Source organism: Ixodes scapularis, unplaced genomic scaffold (assembly GCF_016920785.2).
Source record: "Ixodes scapularis isolate PalLabHiFi unplaced genomic scaffold, ASM1692078v2 PGA_scaffold2__306_contigs__length_199485367, whole genome shotgun sequence".
Classification (NCBI taxonomy): domain Eukaryota; kingdom Metazoa; phylum Arthropoda; class Arachnida; order Ixodida; family Ixodidae; genus Ixodes; species Ixodes scapularis.
In genome coordinates, this window is record NW_024609857.1 from 170,800,052 (window position 1) to 170,823,784 (window position 23,733).

The window sequence follows — 23,733 nt, forward strand, 5'->3', positions numbered from 1 at the left end:
TGGTGCCTTCGTCGCCACGAAAATCTTCTCATACACGGCACACCTTGACAAACGTCTGCTTCCTTGGCTCACAAAGAAGCTTGCATTATACACAGATCATCATTACCGTACTATTTAATTTCCAAAATCCGTCACGTCTGGTCATAATGAAGGATCTTGAAAAACAAATTTTCTTTGTAGTCCGCAAGCCTAAAACTTCAACGTTTAAACATGTATAGACTACGGACTACAGCCCGAAAATTACGATATACTGACCAGAAATATAAGAAACGCTAAAAAATAGCTTTTACATATTGCCTTCATCTAATGATCTAAGCACGAAAAAAATATTATTCTACAGTATAAAGCACATACAGTAGAACAAAACAGAAAACAATTGCATAGCACAGAAATGATCAATCAACAGTACAAATGAAACAAGCGTAAGTCTTTATGGAAATTGAATCTGTACAAGCTTCTCTATTCATAAGTTAATTTAGCAATGTAGAAAAAATAGCGTGGAATTTGTGACTCCTAGCTTGTTTTACAGCAGGGAACCGTCTAGTGCTCAGTATGTCAAGTTAAATTAGCTTAATCGCTTCTTGTCATTTCCAATGAGTTTATTAAACGTGTTTATGTTTCCTATTTTCTACTTTTAAGCTCATGCATAATCTATATTTGTAAAGGTGAAGTAATATTTTAAATTATCGACACAAACTCTCAGTATAGAAATCGTAAAGCTGTAAACAATTCGTAAGGATTTTTCGTAATAAATATATTTCTGCAAGTTGGTAAAAGTAGCATTACCCCAAACGTGGCTACAGTGATTTAGAAGAGATTGAAATAACAAGTTGTAGATTAAAACGAGTTTACGTTAACAGGAAGTGCAGAACTGTGCCGGTACGTGAGTCCTATGACACGAGATTCTTTCGCAACTAAGAATTACTTTGGCTGCCCCATGTTATTCGCTGAGAAAGTATTACTCCTGGAGTTTTTAAAGTGCTGATAATTTATGTTGGAAAAGAGTTTAGTACAATCTTACCGGTAATGAAGACACTTATTTTTTGGGCGAAAAATTGTGGCTTTCATTTTGTCAATATTTATGTTCTTCTCTCGTTCGCCAACAATCAACCTACTCTTAACATTTAGATAACAAAGTACACTGTGTTCCAGACCCGGAAAAAACAAGTGCACTATGAATGATTACCTATTAACCTAGATAATACGCGGTTGCTTCATGTTTCCAGTTAAAAATATTTAGGTATCTTGTTCGAATCAGATGTGCGCTGAAAAAAATCAAATAAAAATTTAAAGGTTTTTACGGGAGTTATACATTGCTAAGGGCACAGGGGTGCTTTGATTTATTTATATTGCGCATGCTTTATTTTGCATTTTTCCAAAATCAACTGAGTTACTCCATAAATGTCTGGAGCGGTACGTATTTACCAAATACCGCGAACCGAAAACTCGCTTACTGAAACGGGCTCTAAGATTTCTTACATTCTCAAAAACTGTTGACACAAGCAGACCTCTTTTTCGATCAGTTACGCGTGTTTCCTCTTTCCCCTGAACATACCAACTAAATTTGCTCGAACAGTTCCCACAACAATAAAATCCAACCCACTTTAACTACGTCTTTTTTTAATCCTTGACAGGACTTTTTAGGGCTTAAACAAGTAATCTGTTTAATTTTCCATTATCTGGCAATACCTATGAACAAAGATTAACTTAGTTTAACGGAGCCTTAATTTGGAATAATATACCTAGCAGTGTAAAGAAAAAATTAAAAAAAGATTTTTTGAGCTGCTAGTTAAAATTTAATATAAAAAATTGTCATGGTGTGTTTGAGACAAGTGTAAAATTACCTGCTATGTTAGTATTTGGTAAGTATATGTTTATTTTATGTTGTGCACGTTTCCTGTCACGTTCAAGCCTTCATTTTGTTGTTGGACCCCAAATTAACCTCTGGCTATGGGTCCAGATTCTGATTGTATATTATTGTGACATATTATAAAATTAATTATTAATTAAATAATTAATTAATTATACAGAGCAGCGGCGTAGCCAGGCATTTTTCTCGGGGGGGGGGGGGGGGGGGGGGGAGCGGCGGTTGCTGACAAAATGCATGTGTCTTATTAAGTATGGTGGATATTTCTTTCTTGGGGGGAGGGGGGGGGGGGGAAATGCGCTGACGCCCCATACGCCCCTCGCCTGGCTGCGCCACTGATACAGAGAGAGACATACAGAACATTTAGAGCAACACGCGCACCAACATGTATAGCTAGAAACCGACCTGCCATCAAAAGCGCACGCCCGCACTATTCAACAGCGAAGATAACACGTGAAGAAGGAAGCGCAGATGAATAACTGCAACGACACATTTAAAAATTCTGTAAATGCTATATTGGAAGTCCTGGATAAAGTATGAACGAGGGTTTAATTTGATGGGCTCTTTCTGTTTTCTTTAAGTTGCACAACTGCCGCTGTCGGCTTCAAGAACTGACGCGATCGTGCATGTTAGGTTTGTCCCATCACACTAACTCCAAGACGATTGCTGCCGGAGTTTCACAATCTTCACGTAACAGCACAAGATCCTATTGACACTTCTTGGGATGCGATGGGAAATTGCACAATTTGCGGAGACTCTTTCACGGATGAAAATGTCAAGCGTGACATATCCGACGTAAGAAATCCTTTCGAATTGCGACGACCCAACCTGCCAATCGCATACACATTTCTTATCGGTTATAGCGTTACAGCCCCCCCCCCCCCCCCCCCCCCCCCCCCCCCCCGCCTTCCCCCCGTGGCACAGATTAAGCAAACGATATATACGTCATCAGCGGTGACAAAACGTGAATAAGAAGCCGTCCTTGAAAAATGAAGGTCGCAACTCCCCAGGTATAAGAAGACACTACCGCCCTTCAGATCTCATACGTACCCGGAAACCGAAGGACTTTGAGATGAGAACTCCGACAAACGTCTTCTACACTTTGGTGGCCTTCGCCTTCATGTGGCAGGTCTCGCTGGCTGTCCCACCCTATAGTGACGTCGAGATTGTAGACGGTAAGTAAAACCGGTCTTTTAACCTATTTGCTTTTCATTAATCCTTTTTGTGTCATGGTCATTGAACTGGTAGCAAGATCTTTGATTTAGACACTAGCATACTTAAAGAACAAAATGTGCGGGTCATTTTACCCCTTTAATGGGCGTAAAAAATACTTCCAGCTTGTTCTCACCGACCAAAGTATAAGCCTTCAAATGCCTGTTCAAACATTCGCGTTACTAAATCTTAATAAGGGTCACGCTCCAGAAGAAAGGGTCACGCTCCAGAAGAGGTATTTTCTTGCTCGTTCATCCCGTAGCTCAACATACTCTATACAAGAGGCGATAGTTTTCGCCAACTCAATAGGAAACATAAAATATCGCTTCCAATCAAACGTATATAAATTCTCAAGTAAAAACAAAAATGGTGCTTGTTGATTTCTTTTTTAATACACAAAGGTTTGCTAGCATTTTTATCTTTATCTTGAGCCTTGGAAAGAAAGACTCGACAGTTTGGTATAAAATTGCATTTATGACCGCTTACTTTCATTAACTAAAACGAAGTAATTCAAGCTCCGAACATTTGAAAATAAGAATTCCGACATAATTTGTTTATACGAGTCAAGAATATTTACTACTTTTAGAATTTAGTTTTTGGGATCTTGTCGGCTGGTGAATTTCGAGTATGTATTAGCAGACCCCGAATTTTATCAAAAGAACTATGGTTTTACTTTCTACTCGATATTCAAGATTACGAAGGATTCGACCACTAAGCGTTACTGCTCACACTCCCATAGCACATCCGTGTCAAGTAGACTTCCTGTGGCAGCATATGTTCTGAATTACGGTACTCGTTGAGCTTTTTCTTTTGTTAGCTTATTACATTTAAGGCATTGGGGACTCCATTAACTGAGTGCGCTATCAAAACTCTCATCGGTAGACTGTTGCGCCAAAGCTCGCGCTGCAGATGGAGAGATCAAGATTTGACGTTTCACTCATGTCGATCTCGATGGAAGATGCGGCTTTCGTCGGCCCCTCAATCCAAATATAAACGCTTCAACAGGGAAATGCAAGTGGGGGAACTACCTTGTCCCTGACGGTGAATCTTTGAACCTCGAGGATCCTTGTCAGACCTGGCAATGCAGCGTCGAAGACAGGTCATTTGCCGTTCTTGGGTGAGTGAAATCTCAAATAAGTGTGGTCGAATGTGACAGTTCCTGAACTGGAATATTTTATTAATTGACAGGACAGTCTCCGTAGTGTGAATGGAAACCACAAAATGCATACTTCAGACATCGATTTTGCTGCACTAAATTTGGTGTCTACTGTTATTACGAGTATCTTTAGGCTTATATCAGGAACAGATTTGCTGCTTGCAATAGTTATTGAGCTCCTGCGGTTTTCTCAGCTGCCGAACTAAACACATTTGTGCATTGATCATGCTTTACTCTTCCCTATACGATATTCCTTATCTTTGTATTCAAAATATCTAATAAAAAATAGCGAATGAAAATAACGCTAAAACAGACATTCATATTTCCTCGCGTATTGAGTGCGGTGACGTCACAAGTTGCATAACTTGCAAGTCGAACAACACAGTATTTTTGTTTTTTTCTGGTTTGAGCTGGGGTTTCAGCTAAATGTGAAGACATCAAACCTCTAGTAACCCGTAGGGGAAAATCTGTGCTGCCCCCATATCAACGTTACTAAATTACAACAGTGTTGGAACTCCCGCGGAGGGGCGCACACCCCTCACCCACTTCAGACCGCCTCCTGTCGTTTGAAGCGCCGTCTAGAGTTTCCTTTCAAAACTTTGTGTTCCACAGCGTACTGTGAAACACCATCTGGGCACTGTGCTTCGAAACATGCGTATTCCACAGAATACACTGCAGTTGCCATAGCAGCTGTCCGGCGCGTCGAACGACGGGAGGCCAGTCGTGGGAGGAGAGGGAGAGCAGCGCGTCTATGAACAGTTCCGTAACTGAGCTAATCTAATAACGTTGCCCCATATTACGGCACAGGCACGTAGCCAGGATTTTGTTTCGGGGGAGGGAAGGGGGCGCAAATGACAAAATGCTGTATGAGGGGGAGGGGGGAGATGAGGTCCCAGCAAATTAAAAGATTTCGGGGGGGGGGGGTGCCCATGCCCCCCCCCCCTGGCTACGTGCTTGTTACGACATTCGACGTCACGTTTTTTGTGTTGCCGGTAAAGCCTCTCAGACCCAACTTTAAAATTTGATAACTTCTGAAAAATATTTTTTGGAGTTTAAATCATTAGGTCAGGTGTGTTTATTAATTTATTGAACCAATTTTTAGGCGAATTGGCTACTATCAATATATCGCTGTAGTCTTTCACATGAAACTGGACGTATGAATATTACCAAACAGATATCTGCACCAGTGCTGTGGGGTTGCCACTCCGGAGTGTGAATGATTCTAGATGGAATGGGAACGGTTCTTACGCCACCTGGCTAGTGGTGAAAAGAAATTCTCGATAGCACTATCGATACTATCGATAGTGGAAGCCAAGCCTAACTTTTGATAGTTAATAGACTATCGATAGTGCTATAGATAGTAAACAAATATCGATAGTACTTTCGATATTGATAATACTATCGATAGTATACTATCCATTGTTGAATATCGTGTTACTATCGATAGTATACTATCGATAGCCGACTATCATAAAGCTATCAAAAGTATTTTATTAGGTGACGAAGCACTTCAAGAGTCCATCTAGAAAATCTGAAGCTCAGAGAAAAAAGCAACTGCAATTAGAGACTTTCGATAATTATTGAGGCGCAGTCTAAAACGTATAGGAAAGCTATAAAAAACGGTAAAAATTATTTCTAGAAACTATTGACAATCAGCAATAAAGAAACTATCGATTGTACACTATCGAAAACCTGTAAATAGAAGATGCCTATATTGAAATATTTATATTTTTCTCTATGGGGTGTCGTAGTTTTTCTTCGGTTTCGTTATTGCTTTTCTAAAGTAATTGCACTTTGCTTTATATAGACCTTTCCAGCGGCAGTCTCGAACGAAGCGATTTACAGCGCGCGTTCCTGGTTTTGAGAATACACGTCAGTGTTGCCTGACTGCGCTGGGCTGTGGGTTTTCTCGTCAGTGGGTTGTGGCAGCCTGCGTAGGTGCAATTCCGGACGCTGGTGGCGGCTAAATTGCAGCGTTTTATTTTTTCTTTTGTGTTCCATGGCGAATATAATTTATCTAGGTTTTTAAGAAAGCATTGTGCTATTTTTTTGGAACAAAAAAGTGAAAGCCGTTTACAAGTTCCTGTAACGCCGAATTGGAGCGCAGCTCTTGAGGAGGAGGAGTGGAGGGTATATTCCTCCTCCTCCCTCGTGATCATGCCTGCTAGTCCTCCTCCCCTCCTGCTCCCCCTCCCTCTCCTTTACCACCTCCTCGTCCTTCAAGCTCCTCCCCTCCCCTCGCCTCCGCCTCCTCGTCTCTCCTCCCCCCCTCCTCCACCTTCGTGACCCCCCGGACCCGGCAGAGGTCCGGGGGGTCACGTGACCTCGAGGGGACGGGATCACATGACCTTGGGCGGGCCGTCACGTGACTTCGGCGGGGGGAGGGGAGTCACCCCCCGGGGTCACGTGACCTTGGCGGGGGAGGAGGGGGAGGAGGAGGAGGGGGAGGGGCGACGCCAACGCCGACGCCGCACAGGCTGGAAACGGGTCATGTGATCCCCTCCCCCCGAGGTCACGTGACCCGCCCGGACCATACTACACAATGAGGGGAGGAGGGGAAGGAGGGGGAGGAGGAGGAGGGGAGGAGGAGGAGAGGGAGGGGCGCGGTGACGCCGACGCCGACGGCGACGGCGACGCCGACGGCGACGCCAACGGCGACGCCGACGCCGCTCAGGCTGGAGACGGGCCCCTAAGAGCTGCGCTCTAAAACAAACAAATGAGAGCTATTTTGGTGAGTCCGTGTGCAGCAGAGCAAATGCAACTGGAATGTTTGTTTCACTTTATGGTGATCTGTTCTTTCTACGGCACGTACACTCAGTCGTGTCAATCTACTACTGTAGAAAATATTTAACCACACAGGATAGCCGAACTGCATAGGCATTCCCCGCTCACAACATGAAACTCAACGAGTCCCATCAATCGAACACAAATTGTACGTACCCTACGGTGCCGTGTTATCCGAAAAGGATTTGAGAAAGGTCTGAAATAACACAGCATACTTATCCGATATATACAGTGTCGACGATAGTCACTTCGCGAGAATCGGACGGAATCCGGCTTGTTTTGGGGCACGTTTTGAAGACAGATGCTTTTTTGCACAGCACCAAAGCAAATGAACAAACGTGCGAGCGTGTCTGTTCAATCGCTATACCCAGCAGCCGACCCTATCAGCTATTTCGCGCGAAGGCCGGGAACGGAACATAGCCCGGAAGGCTTTTCGGAGATTGTCTCAACTAAAATAATCCTCGAAAAATGTCGAACGGCCCGCTTCGCGGACTTCCTGACGTTCGCTTTCTTCGCTCGTTTCCTTCTAAAGCCGAACAGGCTATGAGCCCCGGTATTCACTGGTTCTCACAGCGGAAGATAACACAGAAAGGGTGAGGATTCTGAACGAACAAATAAAGTAAAAACTTTCAAGAAAAGCCGGCGAACTCCGAATACACAATGCAGGTGGAAGTCGCTTTGACCGGGTTTCCACAGCTCAGGCGGGTGGCAGGAATTTCTGCTTGATAGGGGTCGCTCAAATCGCAAGATGGCGGCGGCCAGAGAGAAATCAATAGATATTTTTCTCACCTGAGAAGTAAATACGCATAGAAGCGGTGTGTGCCGTTTTTTTTCTTGTTTTTTTTCGACCAATCAAATCAAAGGAAACAAAGCTGCCTTTCGAATTCACAAGATAATTTTGTTGTTTTTCGCTCAAATAACGCTTCATTGCTAATAACGTCGTTACTTGGATTACAGCAAAATTTCGTTTTTATTTTCTGTTTTTGAGCCAGTTAACGTTCATATTCCCAAACTTAATGTAACTGAAAAAAAAAAAGCATCGGTAGCTAACCATGTTGGCTCGGTAAACCTTTTTGTCTGGTAGTGCTCAATTTGAAACATCTACAACCAGATTTATGTTAGATTTATTGGGGAGTTTCCTAATAGGGGGTGACAACGTTAGGGGTCCCAATTCGCGAAGACTGAGTATAGTAAAAACAAATTTACCTGTGTATTAGAAATCATGGAAAATTTGGATGTTTGAAATCAAGACCAAACCACTACGGTTCAAACATATATAGGCGCTTTCGTCGTTTTCCTTTTCCAAAAGCCTTTTCTGGCTTTCCCTCGTAGCACGCTCCTTGTTCTACTTTTCACTAAAGTCACGTTAAAAGTAAAGTCAGGGACTTTACTTTTCACGATTCAGTTCAACTTTGCTTTAATTAGGGTATCCGCACAAAAAGATGAACCCCCACTGTCTAGTAAAGAGTGGTGATGCAACGCAGCGTCCAGTCTGTGCCGCCCAGTGGTCCGCCGTAGCTTCCACCATGTCAGTAGGGTCCAGTACACCCGCTGTACAAGGCACGACGAACGGCCACGGGAGCTGTCTTTTGCGCGTGGCTAGATTACACCATGGGCTACAGTTAAGATTTTTGATTTTGAACTTTCGAGGCGGTTGCGAATCAGCGCTTATGCGTGCCCTTCCTTTCCCGTGTCTTCATTCTTGCGCCAGATCGAGGCAAGACAAGCATTCGCGTGGCGCTATCATTGTCAGCAATTACAGCGTTCATTCAGTCTAAAGACCGGCCAAAATCAGAAGATCTAGAAAACGGGGCGAGACCATTGCTCATATTTTGTGATTTAAGCGAGGTAAGGCAAAGCGAAAGCCTCTGCACCAATCATCCCTATCGACGTGCCTAATAGACTAGTACAGAGACTTTGATAGTTGTGTTCTGAAGCGTGCGATGCAGGGCACCGCTGTTTTCGTTCAGGGGCCTCTCGAGATCACCGTTAAGGCTGAATCCTACCCCACAACGTGGTTTGGGTTCGGCGCATGCGCTGTGCTGGGCCGCTGTGTCTTAGGCGTTCCCCGTAGGAACGCTCCCTATTGACTAAAAATGACGAGACACGTCCTATATTTTGAAGTTATACTCAACGCCAAGCCATTACCATGCACCGTGATCGAAATCTGCCCAAATGAAATCGTAAATAAGTGACAAACCTATTACGACGAACGAGCTTAGCTAAAAATGTATAATCCTAAGCAGATTGCCTATTTCCACCTATCAGAGTTCAAGAATAAGAAAGTAATGTGTGACATTTAAGTGGGAAAAGAATCAACAGCGTGAAACAAACTAGTGAAAAACCTTTGTGCTAAATATCTTCAACGAGTGTTCTCCCTATCTCCGACACACACAAAAAAAAAACTGAATGTACCTTTTATTTTTACGAATGCGGGCGTACCAGACTACGAAGCTTGATATCTAAGCCTGACGAATATACAATATATGTGCGCAGGAAAAGTAGCAAAACGCCATTTCGGTTTTATCTGTTTTATAAAAATTAAACGTTATGCTACAGTTTCCCTTTTATCTCATCTTTTGCCCAGAGTCCCGCGTTGTGTGCTTGTACATGTGGGTCGTCACCACGTTTTTGACCTTCACTTTTATTTTTACAACGCTCGATGGTTTTCCGAAAGTTGACGTTTGATAGCATCGATAGTCAACCAGAACCAGCTATTGATAGTCGACTATCGATAGTTGACTATCAGTAGTTTATCGATAGTACTATCGATTGTACTATCGGTATTCAACTATTTAATATATTATCGATAGTCCACTATCGATAGTTTTAATCACTACAGCTGGGTCGAGCTTCAGCTGGGGACAACGGCACGCAGGCGCAACATTAGCCGATGGTCAAAGTATCTCTTGAAACAACATCCTTGCACTTAAAGGAGCGGTGCAACGATATTAAATAGGAATGTTTTTCACCTTACACGAGCTCGCTGGCACTAGTGGGACTCAAGGATGCTCGCACGCAACGCCACTGACCAAGAAACTCCTTTGTTGCGGTGTAATTTTAAGGACAAAAGCGATCATTTTCATTCAATATCTCCTTTGCAAAATTTGATGACGTAACGTGTGGATCGCAGTACACCCCAATGACGATAGCATCACGCGGGCACTTGATTTGGGCTCGTGATAATTACTTGCTCGATAAGCATTCGGGTAGTGGCCCGCGTCCAATCGCTGCAGCGACGACAATAGCCGAGCCATAACAATGTGTGGAACGGAGCGCGTGTCCTGTGCTTTGCCAACCCCAGCGCGTGGCTATGATCAACATTGGCGGCATATAATCGACTCCAGATCACGTGGCCGCTTGTTCTGGCTGCGAGTTGAGGGAGTGAACGCTGCTCGTTTTTCTTTAATTTTTTTTCTGTGACTTCTATTGCGTGAAGTGAAAAACGAACGCGTGTTTCATAAGTCATTAACGTCAGGAATCCGTTCTAAGCGGTATTTGCGCAAAGTACAATATTTGTTGCATCGCCCCTTTAAAGGGCCACTGAAAAGAAAAAGAAGTGTTCTTTTTAATTAACCTAATCGGGACACGCGTGCCAAAAAAAAAAAAAAATACGCCTTTTTTTTTTTTTTTTTGCAATATTGACGGTGCAGGGCGCGATTTAGTCGGTTGTCACCTCCTTTCTACTTGTTTTCTCTCTGGGCATTTCGGGTGCGCGGAGGAGAGCTGGATCACTTTGGCCATCGCGTTGAGGTGGAAAGAGTGTATCACCATTCCGTGACGTCATGGACTTTGCGCGCAGAATTTGAAATAAATCTCGTGCCGTCAATATTGCTCTAAACTGTTTTTTCGCGTAATTTTTTTTTTTTTTTGACACGCGTGTTTTGGCCAATCTGTTTGAAAAAAAGCTCCCAGTAAAGCAACCAAAAATGAAAAGTTGTCGATAGACAACATGATGGTTCTTGGCGCCGGGCGACGCAACAACGCGGCTCTCGGTACCACTTGCGATTACAACACCGGTCATTGGCCACCAGGCAAAGACAAAGCCACACCGTCCGCCTTTCTCGGACGCCAGGCTTCTCACTTCAGAGCCATGACGGGATTACGTTTCTCTGACACACAAAGCCGCTACCTGATTCTGAAACGCGTCCCCAAAGCTGCTAACGTGGGGAATGCGTTTTGCATATGTTTGTAGTCGTCTATGCCATTGATAACATTAGCTTTATGCTGCTCCATAAATTAGAAACCCACGCACTCAACCATCTACAAGAGCCAGTTTTACGCATTTAGGAATTAGAGGTACGGAATGGAACGGTTCAGCCATTCTAAAAGTGGGAATTGGTTCAGCCACCCCAATCCTAACGGTATAAAGAATTGAATCATTGGGACCTCTAATTCCCCAGAATGGAGTTTGAACAAAATATGAGGGTGCTTACTCCGCAGCACTGGTTGGCACCAAATGCACGTACTTTAATTCCTTTCTACATATTCAGATGTGATTTTACGTATTCCCGAATACCATTGTTGCTGTTCTTTCATCGCTTTCAGATGCATTTTGGAGCCATTTGCTGCGGTTTATATTATTACATTAGCCATATTTTTACTCAGTTAATGTGATTTTAAGTTCAATGACTTCTAATTCCCTCTGTCTATTCGAAACACTCTCAATCGAGTGTACTTATTATTTTATAGCGGGTGTATTTTATACGCAGTTTTCGTGAGGGATGTTGTTGGGTCTAATATACCTGTCTTAAATCATTGCCTCGTTCCTTTTTTTTCGAAGGTGCGGTCTCATCGGAAACCCGTACAACTGCGAAATCGTCAGAGGAACCGGGCCATACCCAAATTGCTGCTATCGCACCAATTGCCGCGGAAAACCCCAGTACCCAAGGTACTGGCTAGGAAATGATTACCGGTACCCAGGAAAATGATTTCATTAATCAACAGCTGTATCAGGAATAAAGCTGGTATTTCCTAGCCTTTTCCTGTTTTCCTCTATTGCTTAGCGCACAACTCCAATGTGTGCTCCGGCAGCGTTTCACCGATATTAGGTGGGCATATACGGTGGGGATTTAAGGGTGGTATTAAAGGGTGGTATTAAAGGGATACTTCAACCAAATTTAAAATATACCCGTCGTGTTCAGAAATAGGCTGATAAGGATCCACAATATCTGTAAATGGAAATCGTGATTTCTATTTACGCACGTAAGCACGTGACATCCGGCGCAATCGTGACGTAGATTGTCTCGGGACGAGCAAAGCTGAGGCGAGGTTAACGTCGATAGGATGTTCCCAAATAGCTGTTCAGCCATCGAAGCGGCCGAAGCACGCCAGCGATCGGGCCACCGCAAGTATTCGTAAAGCTCAGGGGCGGATTTAGAGGGGAGTCCGGATGTCCTGACGCCCTTCTTGATTTCTGCATCTGTAATATTTAGGGCGTGAAACGAGGGAGAGGGGGAGGGGGTTCCTAAACATATAGTACGCTGACCAACACCTGACCCCCCCCCCCCCCCCCCCCTTTCAGGAAATTCCTGCATCCGCCCCTGGTAAAGCTACTTTTGTACGAATTTTGTGTGACAGATTGATCTTTTATCATTTTCTAGACTCTTAGAGGGACAATGGCGACGTCTAAAGAGTCCCCATGAAAGGGGAGTTCCTCCTTCCCCTCTTCTCTCGTGTTGAGCGGAGAGCTGGCGGGATGACGTCAGCTTCAATGCATGTATAGCTCTCGGTGAGACAGGTGTCGTCACTACCTTTCGAGGTTTCTAGACGGGCATTACAAACGAGGCTTTAGCGACATCCACCAGGTGGCCACTGCTAATCGTTTAATTCGTTTTAAAATTCCTTTTCTCGTCTTTTTCAACGAAAGATTATTGTGTCCGATGTGATACTGCTCCCTCGAACATGTATAGACCAAGAAATAAGCGCCGAAAATGCGTTGTAGTTTCCCTTTAAATCAGTTCATAGGTAAGAGCTGTTTGCCGCTGCAAGCAATGAGATGGAGGCCTTGGTACATCAAAGAACGAATCACAAAACAAAAAGCGCGAACAGCCACGCGCCTTTTTAAACTCTAGAAGTAACGATAGCAGTGATGTGATTGGCCTAAGCCATTTAGGAGCACCTTTTGGAGCAGCAAAAGTGGCCTTTGGAGCAGCCGGAACAGTGTTTTGGAGCAGCCCAAACAGTGTTTTGGAGCAGCAAATGTGGCTTTTGGAGCAGATATTCTTAGAAACACAGAACATATTTCTTTTAAGGGCTCTACAAACGAATTTACTTTGTGTTGTGTTCTGTTCTGATGTGACGAGTTGTGACGGAACTCGCTGCCACTGGTTTTACTGCTGAGACATTCTACAAGTGTACAGTGCTGTAGGCGTTGCTGAGCAATTCCGAAAAGAACGCTTGCCACCGTTTTGCTGGTTCCCGACGTGCCAGATTTTCGTCAAAAGTAAGCAAACGCAAAACAATGAATTGCAAGCGCCCCGGCTGGCGCCTCTGTCATGCAGTCATGTTCACAGGCACGTGAGGGCAACATCAGCAGGCTTGCAGTGGCACGTGCTGCGTTGCGCGAGCGGAGACAACGGCTGTTCAATTGAAAGCGAAACAATCCCACTCCCCTCCGTCGCCAACTGGTTCCCAAAATAGTGTGCAAAATGTAACTGTCCAGCATACAAAAAAAAAAAAAGGCAGTCGGCCGGTTTGTGCCTGCCGGCCTGTGCTTGCCAGGCCGGCAGGCGATGTATAAGCTAAACACACAGAAAACAAGAACCTGAGCGCATCGATGCATGACATCGCGAGCCAGGGTCAAAAAGTTCTTGGAGCGCTTTGTGCAACGACCAAACTCGAGACAAACGAGCGCGATGTGCGGGTTACACGTGAACACATTGCTTTCTTTGCTTTAGCTCACTTCTCTTCACCAACTTTCTTTCGTGGCACATTTTTCACGTAGCGGGCTGCCTCTCGAAAGAAAGTCCACCAAGAGAAACCTAGGTAATCAATATTTCGACAAGCAGTCTTTGAATTAAAGTTTTTCTTTTTTTTCCTAGAGGCTGATTAAAGAAGGCCAGGAATGTCGATGAACAAGTTAGAAACCGCCATATCTGCAGCGACGTGCACGTGGGGACGGCAACACCCGACGTCGCTCTCGCGCCTGTGGTCGCGAGAGCGTTTCAGCTCACAAAGTAACTCTCGCCGCCCAAAAACGTGGTTTTGTTTCACAACATGACTACAGTGTACTAAAAAAAAAAAATTGGGTTGTGTGTGTGTTTATACAGCCTAGAACTTGGTCTGCCTCACAGGGGCGACGAGTCTCCCAGCTGTAGATGAGCAATTTAGCCAGTGCAGTACAGCCGCTAGCCTGGGGTCTTTAACGTGCATCACGCAGTAGTGATACACGACCGCACGCCGGTACGATGCTCATCCAGATCGAAACGGGCAGGGGTGGGGCTCGAACCCAGGATCCCTGGGTTCTGCAGCGCGAGCTTTCGCTCCACGTGCTCCGAGCTGGTGTGCGCTAGACCACTCGGCCACCGATCCCCCTACAGTGTACTAGACTACTTGGGTAGTGTTGGGACCGAAGGGGCTCGCCTGAAGCGCGTGGTATTGATCGCGACAGGTGTCGCGTCCGGCGCCTTATCCGGAAGGTGTGCGCATGCGCGGCTGCACGCGCGAAAATATGAATCTTTGGTGCCGCTTTGGTGGAGTGCACATAGGATTTCTGATACAGCTACGACCTGCCAGCGGTCGTACCGCGGCATCAATTACGCTGCGGCACGATCGTTAGTAACATGATGCTTCAATGTATTGGACGGTACAAGCTGCATCACCCTTCCTTTACATAAAAACAATTGCGACTTTAAAGAAGCGGTTTCGGATTGTCGGATGGTGAGCATTTTAAATGAAATGCCCATTTCCTTGGTCGCAAATGCCGAACATTAGATATTTGAAAGGAATATCTAAAACTCAGAAGCAGTTTTTTTTTTCCTTTCTTATTTTATAGCGGAACGAAACGGCACATACTAAAGTTCGAGATTGTTTTAGTATGTTTTTAATACCCCAGGTTAACTTCTCTGTGTTCTTTTCTGCCCGTCTTCTTTTTCTTGACCTTAATCAGCTCGCTTCCCTTGTCACTCATTCTTGTGTCCATTTATGCGACGAACCACCCAAGCGACGGTCGCAAAGGGGTGAAAATCTTCTATTTCTTCGTGGCTGCCACGACCATCCGAGAATCACCCGACGTTCACTTGTAAGAAATGGCTTATAAGCCGTGACAATTTTTATCACGCGTTTTAACATTTAACTTAAGTCCAAAAACTGAGACAATGTGGGCTGAACAAGTAATGCTTTATAAGATTCAAAGAAAACAAGAAACTATTTCACATCATTTTGAGCAGAAAACATGAGCCCACGTAGATCAGGCAAGGAAAAAGTTGTAATAGTTTACAGCACGGCATTGAAATAATGGCTACAATGTGCAGCGCAAACATGGTTACAATATGCAGCGCATTATCCTCTTGAGGGTAAACCATCTGAAACCTACACGCTCACAACAATACATTTAACCTACAGCTGCTTTCTGACAACCAGGTAAGTCTCGCCTGAGCTGGGTATTCGAAGGGAAACACCCATGGTTCCACAGGGGGAGTATCTGGTTCACGCAGACATTCTTTTTTTTATACGCCTCGCAAGTGGGCTCATTTTCGTCTTCTGCGCATGAGAAAGGAAGTAGCGGTGACGTCAGAACGCCAAGCCCTGATTGGCTGATCGCTACCCCCTATCTGAGCGTCGTCTGCTCCTTGGCAACGTCGTCTGCTCGCAACGTCGTCTGCGTCTGTCTTACCTTTCCTGCGACTTTCGGAGGTGCAGGTCTTTACGAGCGAGCTCGACTTCGGCTTTCAGAGAGGGCAGACAAAATAACTCGAGCGGCACGTTGTTTTTGTCTAACAACTAGCAGACGTGCATCAAGGAGGGAAGTCAAAGGACTCAATGGCGAGGTGTCCCGAGGCGCCGAGGTTTGTTTGCTAAGAACCGAGAGGTGAGGATGCTTAGTGTCCGCAAGTTTCCTCCCAAATACTTTTTCCCTCCATTCGTGTGCGGCGAGACCCCTCATTCTTCAACGGCGTCGGCGAGTTGGTGCAGTTAACGTCGTCTGCTTTACGTCTGCTAGTCAAAGCGATGGCTGCTTTACCTTTCCTGCGTCTGTCGGAGATTCACCGCTTTTTCACCGGCGAGAGTCACCGTTGCCTCGAGAAACAAGGAGATAACAAGAGGAAGAAATTGACCTCTTAATCTAAAATTGAGGTCAGCGATCAAAGTACAATACGGGAAGGGTTCACAAGGGTCGCGCGGGCATATTCGATTCAGCACGCCAGCCGGTCGTGGGCAGACGGTCGCCAAGTCGCGGAGAGCCTGCTAGGCCTAACTGCCGTACTCGCTTGGTCGTGTTCGTTGGAATCGTGGTCGTTGGAGCTTTTCCCGGGTGTTTCTGGATCCAGCGTTCTTGTTCGTCGTGGTCTGTTTCAAGTACTTTTTACTTTTTTTCTCGCTGCTTCAAGTTGGGACGCGTGAGAAGCGCACGTAGAAAAATAAACGTTCGTGCAACGTTACTAAAACACTCAGTTGGGAAACTCCCATAGAGACAGCTTTAAAAAAATGGCCCCCATCTGTCTCCGAGTACCGAGCTAATGACGAACACAACGCCACCATTTCTCCCGCAGCGGCCACTCGAGGAACTGCACGTGACTTCAATTATGCCTTAAGAACAGATACAGCGGTAGAGGTCACGGGGGTGCCACCCCCATTTCCCCAGCGGACGCGCCGCGTTCAACTACTGAAGTTAAAATGCACCTAGGTCAAGACGCGCTACCTGAAAGGCCCGCTGAGGCATGGTTGTATAAAAACAATATTAATTGTTCCGCAAAACCTTGCGAACTAAAGATGATAAAAACATCACGCGCCCATCATTTGCTACTAAACTCCAATAAATTTCATGCAAAAAGAGTCTTTTCCGTTTGTTTTTACGCAAAAACAGGCTTTCAAAAAGCCCGAGGTGACCATAGTACAGACAAACGAAAAAAAGTGGCGCTGTTGTCGCATTTAGCTCGGTCTCGGTGGACGCCAGCGGCCCAGGTTTCGACGGCGAGTTTCCCAACTGAGAGTTTTAGTAACGTTGCGTTCGTGTGTCGTCGCGACCGCGACGCTGTCGGCCATGCTGATTTGATCGTAAGAAGTGCGTAGACATGTAGCTTCGGAGCTGTCGTAGGATTTCGTCGTAACCTGCGCAAACCTTACGAAAATTTTGTTTCGTGAATACGAATTCGTTCTTAACTTATGTCTTACGCACATTTTGGGGTAAGATCGTTTCGTGAATCTGCACTTCCGAAAGCCGCAGGAAAGGTAAGACAGAGGCAGACGACGTTGCAAAGGAGCAGACGACGCTCAGATAGGGGGGCGCGATCAGCCAATCAGGGCTCGGCGTTCTGACGTCACCGCTACCCCCTGCGCAAGAAGCAGACGAACTTGCCCTCCACATAGTGTCGGGGCGTCCGCACACGCCTGCGTCTGTCGTTGAAAAAAATTTCAAAAAGACGCGAGACGAGATTTCAAAGACGACGAGAACGAGGTCACGAGCAACGTTGGGCACGAGGGCGCGAAACGCGAGACGGCGGTATGGTGTACTAGAACTGGGCAGTGTGTCGTCCGCGCCGAGAAGCAACGGAGGGAGGTGGTCGGCGCAGCGATGACGGAGCGCAAGAACGCCAGGGGGCGCTGCGTGTAACAGGCGTGCTAGGTGGCGCAAGCCACCGCCCGATTCACAGGGTTTAGCCAGATCCATCCATCCATCCATCCATCGTGCTCCTTCCCGCTCGGATTGCCGTGTGGTCTTACTGCTTGTGATCGCGTGGTTCGCGTCGTCGCCTTGTTTTGCTGCACTTTTTTTTGTTTTTAATGGTTGAGTGAAATGGATTGTGATCGGTGCCGTTCAGAGGGATGTAGACAACGCATGCAGTGACGGAAAAACGGCGGGACAAGAAAGACGGGACGTGTTTTGTGTCGGGGCAGTGATTTCCCTACACCCCTCTACGGGGGTGTACTCCCCCCTTGTTTTCCCGAAAGCACCCCTTTAATTCGCAACTACTCTTATATTCTCAATGCTCCCCGAACCCCCCTCCCTAACCTCAATTCCTGGGGCCCGTGCCGGGTTGAAACAGCGGCTACCGGTCCTGCAAATAAGCCCGTTCCCTTTTTCGTGCCCCTCGCGAATGCGATCGGCGTCAGTCATCGTCCCGCAACATTAAAAGGAGTGACAGGGAGACTCTGCTTCATGTAATGCAGGCAGTTATGACAGTCGTCCTCTACATTTTTTTTTCTGACTTTTTTCACTCTAAAGTATTTGCTAAATCGGTTTTATGGACACTGGTTTGGACACACCAAAGGGTCCTGTGCACGCTGACTGCATCAGAAAGGCTTGGAGAAGTGACTGTGAAAATGTGACATTAAAGGTTATGGCCTCACATCAGCGAATTCCTTTTTTTTTTACCGCAAGAAAATTGAAGGGTCTTATGACCCAGCGGAAGATACTGAGTCATTTATCTTGAAGATGTCGAAGCTCATCAAGATCATGACCTCACGTTGGAGAATGTAGAGGTACAAAACGCCACAGGCGCCGACTACGGGGGAGCTCGGGAGCCCCCCTCTCCCGAGCTCTTGGGAAAAGCAAGTACCTTCGTCTCTGGAATCCTTGGGTGCACCTCATTAATCTCATGTGTGCGCTGGCGCCCAGTGTATAATTAAAAATTTATCTGTGTGCCCTGGTGCCCACACATATCAATATAGCTGGTGTTCAGTGGATAAATAAGAATTTATCCACTGTGGTTACTACCAGAGCTGGTGAGTGGGTACATTTTTCTAACTATTCGCACAGTCCTGTTTGAAGACCCTACGTAGTAACAGCAAACACGATAAAGGCTAGTGCTGGAAATTTCTTCGAAAGCCCGTGGAAGTAGTTGCGAGAGTCGACAGTGGCACCTCCATGCAGCCTACGGAAGTAGACGATATAATCCGTTTTGTAAGCCCCATTTTGTTTTCTCAAACGTTGAAGCAATTCGTTATGGATGAAGAAAGAATAAAACAATTAAAACAGGGACAACACAACCACATCTTTCAACTAGCAACAGACAAGTAAACTTTCAACAAGGTTGAATTTTTAAAATCCGAGATAACCCCACCACCCTGACTTGCACTTTGCGTTTCTTATCCTTCCTTCTCCCCCCTTCTCTCCCCTACTCCTCCTGGGTATAGTCGGCTGCTCGCTGTTGAAAGTTTGCTTGTCTGTTGCTAGTTGAAAGATGTGGTTGTGTTGTCCCTGTTTTAATTGTTTTATTCTTTCTTCATCCATGACTTAAACCAACACGCTCTTCTCCCAAGCAGAATCCATTATGGTAGTGCGCTTCAACCACGGAATTCATTGATCACAACTACAGTGACAGCGAAATTATAGGGTCACAAAAGCACACATTTGTTTAGGTATCATGCCATCAGCATGCTTATCCTACGTTATCCAGGGGATTACACACGTTTGGGTCGTCTCTTTCAAGAGACTTCCCGAACGTTTCCCTGGGGGATCTCAGCAAAGTTCTAATTGCTGGGGAAAAAGCTCATTCGGGTCTATAATGCAGGTGATAAAAGTTCGTCCTCACTAATACTCTTTCGAAGTAAATCCGAGAAAGCGCCAATGTCTTGTTCTCGCTAGCAGTGTCGGGATGTGTACTGTGGCGTCCTGCCCGAAGATGCACGTCTCGGGCAAAGCATTTGACAACGAATTAGTGCGATAAATAATATGTGAAACAGCAGAAATAAAGAATACCGTAAAGAGTTAGCCAAACAATATGAAACAATCGAACTCGTGCGGAACGCCAAGCCAGCCAAGCGCTACCGCTGCCTGAGCTCCGCACTCCGGAGTCCGGCAGCACGCCTACTACACGTTGCGCCCTCTCGCGGCCACCGATCCGGTCATCGCTGAAAGAGCCCCCTTCCGCCGGCGCTCGCTACACTGCCCAGTCTTCTAGTACACCATAACGGCGGCAAGGAGGTTAGGACGGCGAGAAAAAACATGAAAGACCGAATGGACGATTGATGCTGGGTGCTTTGCGTCGGGCGGCCCTTGCGCCACCTAGCTGACGCATGCGCTATTACGATTCTCAGTTTAGTTTCGGTTTTGAAAGGCGACCGAAATTGCTCCTTTGGCGCAGGCTTGGCGCAGATTACCAACATTTTGGCAAAATGTAGCACTATCTATCAGAGTTAGCTCCTTGGCGCAGGCCAATTGCGCCACTATCGCACATCACCATACAGCCACTATCGGCGATAGTGGCTGTTGGAGTCTATCGCACATCACTGCGATACACTCACAGGAGAATTAATGAATTAACGCTTTTTTTGTCACTAACATCGACAGACACACAGGAGAATTATTTATTTATACCGCTGTCTCCGGGAGACGGGGTAGGAGGGGGTACATTGTGTAACTACATATAAATACATTTTTAGTCATTTTAGGCACACAGACAATGTAATAAAAATCCGACATTATACAGGATTGAATAAGTCGAGAGAAGAAAACGAAACAGAAAACTGCAGGAATCACCAAAACTGCGGAGATTAGAACTAAATCATCACTCGGAAGAAGCATTTTATTATAGGACGACACGGTAGGGTGTTTATTTATTTTATTTATTTACAAACTACCCCGCAGCGCCGAAGCATTGCAGCAGGGGAGTGATCAGTACATCAGCACAGATAAATAGACCTGAGCTCAGTATGCTTCATTAACACAATGAAAATCATCGGCACGTCAGAAGCGTCATCACAAGTTGAAAGACGTCGGCACAACACACTTCAAATGTCAAATATTCACATTTAATCTATAATAAAAAAAAAAAAAAGATTCACTATCAATTGATTCTATATCTCCCATTATCTGGGGAACTTAGGGAAAATGAATACTTCTGCGCATTAACCCTACAATTTAATGTTTTTTAAATCTAAAATTAAGCCCGGGCCATGATCCTTACAGAGACGCTGTTTACGTGCCATGTAACGAGCTTCTAGTAGTGGCATGTAAACAAAATAACACCCACGTTGCCTTTATTGCCAAAATACATGGGAAATGGAATCCCAGCGTGCTTTCGTTGGCTTCAATCTCCCGTTCTGGTGAAAAGGTAACGCGTACCTGGTGACGAACAAAGATGTAGTCCCAGTCCTCGGAGCATCTGCATGCCAGGACCTCCAGCTGATCCTCGCCTCAATGGAGTGCACTCGGTGAACAGTGGCACAACCAGAAAAGACTGTTCCCCACCCAGCAGCACCCAGGCTGTTCTAGACTCCTTCTCCGATGTCTTTGAAGGAATCGGTCAGCTACCTGGCACTGTCTCCACCACACTCAAAGATGATGCGGTACCCACCGTCGCAGCTCCTAGGAAGATCCCTCTTGCTGTTCAAGAAAAAGTGAAGCATGAACTTGGCCAAATGGAAATGAAGGGGATTATCATAAAGGTTACAGAACCAACAGATTAAGTCCTCCCCCTGGTGGTTGTCAGAAAAAAAAAATGGCACGTTAAGGTTGTGCCTCGACCCCCAACAACTGAACGACGCAATCAAATGCGAACACTACCGCATACCAACGCAGGATGAGCTCCTTGCCAACATCAGCAGCTGCACAGTCTTCACAGTTCTGGATGCAAAGTCAGCGTTTTGGCAGCTAACACTTGATGAACACAGCTCCGAACAGTGCACGTTCATCACACCGTGGGGTCGGTACAAATTCGTGCAACTCCCTTTTGGGCTCAAAAGTGCACATGAACTTTTTGAATGAGCCATAAACAGCATCTTCTCTGTAATTGAGAATGTTAGTCCCTATTTCAACCCCCCCCCCCCCCCCCCATCCTCATTGCGTCCAGAAACATAAAAGAGCACAAGAGAAAGCAGACCTGTGGAAGTGCACACCAACCACAAGCCACTGATTGGACTTTCAAAAAAGGACTTTGACGTCATAACCCCCCGACTACAACGCCTGCTTCTGCAGCTCCAAAGGCATGACGTGTACCTCGTGTATGTGCCAGGCAGACATCTTACAGTTGCAGACGCCCTGTCACGTGCACCAGACACCTCGGTCTGCGCAGAGACGTCAGATTTAGAAGAGTGTAGGGTAGAAACACTGACCACCGCATCAACACAGAAGCTACAGGAGCTTCGGGTTGCAACTGAAAAGGACCCAGCACTTCAAAAACTCACAGAGTACATTCCCAGTGGATGGCCGAAACAACCCATAGTTGATCCACTGGCCAAACCATATCTGCACTGTCAGGATGAATTGCACATATCGAATGGCCTCATCTTTCAAGACGACTCGTCATTCCCAGTCCTTGTCAGCGCGACGGTCTGAAACGACTTCACACAGCAGATCAAGGCATCCTTGCTACTAAAAACAAAACACGTGCAACCCTGTATTGGCCAACAATCAACGGCGACATCGAAAGAATGGTCTCCAACTGCCAACTCTGCCAGCAACACCAGCAGTCGAACCAACGAGAGCCCCCTGGAAGACAGACTGCTTCCAACACGACCATGGCAAATCGTTGCCATTGACTTCTTCCATCTCCACAGTGTCACCTGCCTATTTGTAGTGGACTACTTCAGCAAGTACATTGTAATAGAGCAGATGAGGGACACTTCTGCTACCAAAGTGATCACAGCCCTTAAAAAGGAGTTTGCTTGATGCAGCATTCCAAAAGAAGTGGTCTGTGACAATGGCCTGCCATTCAACTCTGAAGCCTTCAAATGGTTTCTTAAGAGTTGGGACGTGATGTATAACCCAAGTTCTCCTTATAACCCACAGTCTAATCGACTTGCAGAAAGGTCAGTTCAAACAGTGAAAAACAGCTTGACCAAGGCACTGAAGGAGGGCAACGACCTGTCTCATGTTCTTATGGAGCTTAAGGCTCTGTTATACTCCGACGTAACGCGTGAGCGCGTGCGAGCGCGTCACAGCGACGTCACGTCGGCGAAAACCCGACGCTCTATACTCCGGCGTCGTGGCGTAACCGACGCGACCGGCGGCGTTCGACGCAGCCTGACGGCCTCGACGCCAACATGGAGCATGCCGTATTCCGCGCCGGCCGCGCCAGCGACGCCGGACCAGGATGCATCACGCGCTGGCTCCCGGCAGCCCTCGCGCGGGAAGCGCGGCGAATACGAGCAATAGCAGACGACAGGAGCACCACTCCGTGTGGCGTCATGTTTGAAGAATCGGACGTCTCGGTCGTCGAGAAGCTGATCGAGGGAATTCGTCCTTACCCGAGTGTCTACGACTCAAGGAAGCTTGAGTTCCGTTGACCGGGCGCTTGTGAAAGATGTACCGCATGTACATTGACCGCCTACGCTTGCGGCGCAGGCGGTGCAACAACAGTGCAAGCCCGAGTTCTCGTCGTGCAAGGTACGTCCACGCCATCGCTCGAACTCGGCGCTCAAGAAGCGCAAGAATTCTCGTCTGCTATTCGAAACGAAAAGGAACCGGAAATGGCGCACTCTCGCAGGAAACGCGCCCTCGTAGCTACATTCTGCGCATGCGCCGCGCTGGCGGCCCACCGACGCGCGCCGCGGAAGTCGCCAGGGCCGCCGGAGTCTAGAGAGGGCGAATGTTTGACGCGCGCGGCGTGAC

General features: G+C 46.2%; 1 protein-coding gene across 1 annotated transcript; it reads left to right on the top strand.

Moving 5' to 3' along the window:
• Positions 1-2,909: 2,909 nt before the first annotated feature.
• LOC8042427 lies at positions 2,910-11,997 on the top strand. Its single transcript, XM_002415485.5, is given in 4 exon segments — positions 2,910-3,042; positions 4,085-4,196; positions 11,803-11,855; positions 11,858-11,997. Coding segments are annotated over 4 exon segments (339 nt in total). The 5' UTR covers positions 2,910-2,939; the 3' UTR covers positions 11,929-11,997.
• Positions 11,998-23,733: the final 11,736 nt, after the last annotated feature.